General features: G+C 28.3%; 1 protein-coding gene across 1 annotated transcript; it reads left to right on the top strand.

Moving 5' to 3' along the window:
- Nucleotides 1–1,799: 1,799 nt before the first annotated feature.
- LOC122859604 lies at nucleotides 1,800–3,003 on the top strand. Its single transcript, XM_044163296.1, has 2 exons — nucleotides 1,800–2,822; nucleotides 2,897–3,003. Exons 1-2 carry the CDS (start codon nucleotides 2,489–2,491, stop codon nucleotides 2,917–2,919), a joined length of 357 nt encoding a protein of 118 aa, XP_044019231.1. The 5' UTR covers nucleotides 1,800–2,488; the 3' UTR covers nucleotides 2,920–3,003.
- The last annotated feature ends 1,306 nt before the right edge of the window (nucleotides 3,004–4,309 follow it).

Here is a 4,309-nt window from a genome sequence, read left to right as displayed (position 1 = left end):
AAAATTTCATGAATTCTAGAAAACGTGTAGGTGAAAGATATGAATATTAATTTGTATTTATATTTTTTATTTTTGTGAGAGATATACATCAAAATATATATTATTTATAAAATTCAAAAAGAACTTTCAGCAACTGATCTTGACCATCTTTCAGTATATATATATACATACGTATACACAGGGCATTCTATATGGAAACAGTCAGTTTCTTTAGTCACCCCAGCTGATCGAGATCATGAATTTCTATCGACACTAATCGAGCTTCAAAAAAGTTACTCATTTTTTAGATTCTTTTCGCTAACCTCGCATATTTCGTTCGAATGATCACAGTCGCAAATAACCCTTGAATGTAAGCATGGTTTTCGTACCACACCAATATGAAAACCAATGATAATATCATTGAATTCAATTGATTTCAATGAAAAAATGTTATTCAGTTAATTGAAATAGAAAACCTTCCAATATTTGATGAAACAAAAATGTCTATTTTCTGTTCTGTAGAATTTAACTGTGTGTTAAAATAGTTCTTGGTATATAGAGATTAGTCCTGCTTACACGAGGTCAGCTATTAAATTAACAGGTAATCCGTGCAATGGGCCTGATTCAAGTCCAAATCAGCACTTAATATCTACATGAGTTGATCTAGATAAATTTTAGCTATAACTCTATAAGTATCTAGAAAAAAAAGAATTTTTATATTATTAACGAATTAATATCGAAAAATCAATCATTCGAATATAATGTATGTATTGAAGTTTTACATTCTCTTGGTTTACAATTATGATTTCCATACGAAGATTGAAATTAACTAACAATGTAGAATACAGCTCGTTTGTTTCGTAGAAATTTCAAGAAAAATATCAATAAATACTCTTTTTTAAATGCAGGTTACTAAAAAAAACTCAACAACTCAACATATACAATACTATCTTAGCTATCCAAATCTTTAAAATATGAAAAATTTCTGGTTCCACATACTTTGACGATCGAGAGGAATTGAAGTTATCAGGAAGACTGGGCTGAGATGCTATTCATCGTGCACGTCATGATGCCTATAAGTCGACTGCTAAGTGACTCAATGTTTTGACGACCATGACATCTGTTAAATCTCTTGTGACTTTATTTATGGATTACTGTTTGATTAAAAAATTAAACTTATTTCCGTATGAACAAACTTTTTTTTAAAATCTTCAATAGTTGGTAAGTTATCAAAACCGAAATAAATAAATAAATAAATTCTGATATTAAAAATAATTTATTTAATCATTACAATTCCAATGATTAAAAAAGAAAAAATTTACTTAGTCTTTATCAACATGTAAGATAAAGAGTGGAAAACTTCAACCATTTGCACGAAAATATTTCACTGTATAAATATATTTATAAATATATTTATACATGTATATTTATAAATATAAGTAAAAATTAATACAATAATATTAAAAAAGTGTGATCCCTTAACGATAGTGGCGGATATTCTAAAAATAAAAAAGTACTAAAAAAATCAATGCTATATTATTTTTAAGAAAGAATTAATATTTTTCAAAACATTTATCTTTTTAAAACTGTAATACTTTATTTCCATTTTTATTTTGTAATTGAATTTTAAGATATATATATATATAAATAAATAAAAAGAATAATTTTTATAGCATCGAATGCTTTTTTTAACGTAGTTTTCTATCATATAATAAACAGATCTCTGTCTGTGAATTATGTATTAATAATGAAAAAAATCTTTTTAGCACTGCGAAAAGATCATTTTGAATTACCAGCGTTTCTCGATCATTGCCAGCCACCTCTTCTCTCTGTTCCTGTCTTTTCGATCATTTGACTTGCTGTGGAATCTTTCATTCACTATAGTCTTGTTCTGTATTCACCCGATTTCTTATTCCCGCCAGCACACGTAACAGTCAGCGAGCGCGCGCGAGCTCGTTCTTTCCTATAAAGAGCTAGTGAAAAACGTTGCAGTTTACGCTCTCGTTTCACAAATTTCCAGTGCTTTGCATTAATTTCTGAAGATGCATAACAAATGTGTGATCGTGACCTGTTTATTAAAAAAAAAAATTATCTTTCGATCGCTTAGTTCCAAAACGTGCAATCGCTTTGATAGAACATCGAGAGGAAAAGAAAGGTTGTGAAAAGTATTGTCAGTGGTGTTGTGAAAACTAAATTTTTTTATCACGTTCTTTATTGAATCCACAAATATATTGTTTCGACTTCATTTTTTTTTGTTCTCATTGCATGAAGTCTTTATTCATATCTTTTTGATAATGCTTATAGGTGACTCATATTCGTTGGGCTACTGATTCTAGTATACCCAGATAAAGCATACTAGAGACTACTATTTTACCCCAACGTATCTATATCAACGGAAGAATTCTAAAAGAGAGAGAGAGAGAGAGAGAGAAAATAAATATTTAATTATTAATTGAAGAAAAAAGAAGATAATCCTGCTCAATAACCTTTAATAATAATTTGAAAAAAGATGCAGGCACTCACGATGCGACGATGTGGCAATAATTATGAGGAAATGAATTCACTAGCTGGTCTTGACCATATTCAGCAAAATTTATTTTTTCATCATGGTAGTAACGATCCAAGAAGAACTGATCAGTTTAACGAAGACGGTGAGCTACAAGAATATATTGATATTGCCCAAGTGCAACAATTATTGCAACAACAAACTCAACAGCCACAACATCATCACCAACAGCAAACTGCTGGATCGTATCTGTGGAGTGCTGTTTATCCTCCCCCATCAACAAATATCGCATATCATCATGGATATTACCACCATCATCTACCAGGACGTCTATCAGGTGAAAAATAAAACAATAGTGCACAATTGAAATTTCTATGCTGTCAAATAGTAATGAGCATGTATATTTTACAGAAACAAGACTACAAAAAAAATGAATTCGATCAATCAGATATGATTTGTTCTATTTATCATTCAGATTATTGTTGTATAGTTTTTTCATTCAATCTTATTCAATCTACAACATATAATTTGTACTATTTATCATTCAGATTATTGGTATAGTTGTTTCATTTATTCTCATTGGAAAATAAAATGAAAATATATTATATTTTATTAGCAAAATCTTGTTAATTGTAAGCATATTTTAATTCAATGAATTATTACTCATATGTTGGAGTCTAAATTTTCGTCGTTTTTCCATATTTTGATATGTCTAGAAGGAAAAACTGACCTGAATCAGTTTTTATTTCAGGTACGGGGTAAGACTTGAGCCATTTTTACATGTTGATATGTTGACTATAGGCGATGAATAAAAACTACATAATTCTCTCATGCTCAAAAATACTTTTTTTTTTAATTCCAAGTTCAGTCTATTTATAAGAAATTATGGAAGTTTCTTTTTGTTTTGAGGTTGAACACAGCCATATATGGAAGCCTTAACCGATTTTTACTCACTTTAAACTTTTTATTGATCTAATAATAAGAAAATGTCCAAAAAACGAATATTGTGAAAAAAAAGAAAAATTTTTAAGTTTCATAATAGTTATCAGACCAAGAATAATATTTTTATCCAATGAAAGAAAAATCTTAATCACATAGAAAAGACATTTTTTTTTTACATTTTTGAAGCGCGATAATTTAAATACATTTTCTTGGCACTCACTTTCCTTGTCCCTTTTGTCTTTCTGAGAATAGTGATCTTCCTGAATATTTAGTGATGCGATCTAATAAATGTTGCACTGCTGTCGTGATTTTCACAGAATATCAGTTTAAAAAAAATATGTATTGAAAAAAAAAAGAATACTGATGCAATTAAAATTAATAAAAATTTATTCAAGAAATACCGATCGACTACTCATAAATTGTGATTAAAATTTAAACAATGTTTTCAAACTTGGTCATTCTGAATTAATTGACTAATGTTAAAAGACAGCAGTGCCGTAACAAGGAATTTTTGCGCCGTGGGCAAAATTATATTTTGCGCCCTATTTTTATTGATATAATATATAAAAAAGACATCATTTGTTAGGTGTATTTAACAATAATAAATATAACAAGCAAAACCGCCAGAATATATTAAAATTATTTTTTTTTTTTACATAAAAATTGTTGTGAATAATAATATTAAAGACAAAATATTTTAAAAGTGATATAGATGAAGAATGAATCATTACAAAACCAAAACGGTTTTTGTCTTCTGGCGTTGTCGCTGAAAAATTCATCTATGATATTATCGAAGTCTATTGAAGATACAATCAATTTGGCTCAATGATTTTATTCTATTATAAAAAATATTGCAGAGAAATTAATCTAGATTATGAAATG

This window comes from Aphidius gifuensis, linkage group LG6, assembly GCF_014905175.1.
Source record: "Aphidius gifuensis isolate YNYX2018 linkage group LG6, ASM1490517v1, whole genome shotgun sequence".
In the NCBI taxonomy this organism is placed as follows: domain Eukaryota; kingdom Metazoa; phylum Arthropoda; class Insecta; order Hymenoptera; family Braconidae; genus Aphidius; species Aphidius gifuensis.
The sequence above is the reverse complement of the archived record's forward strand: the minus strand, read 5'-3'. Positions and strand labels throughout refer to the sequence as shown.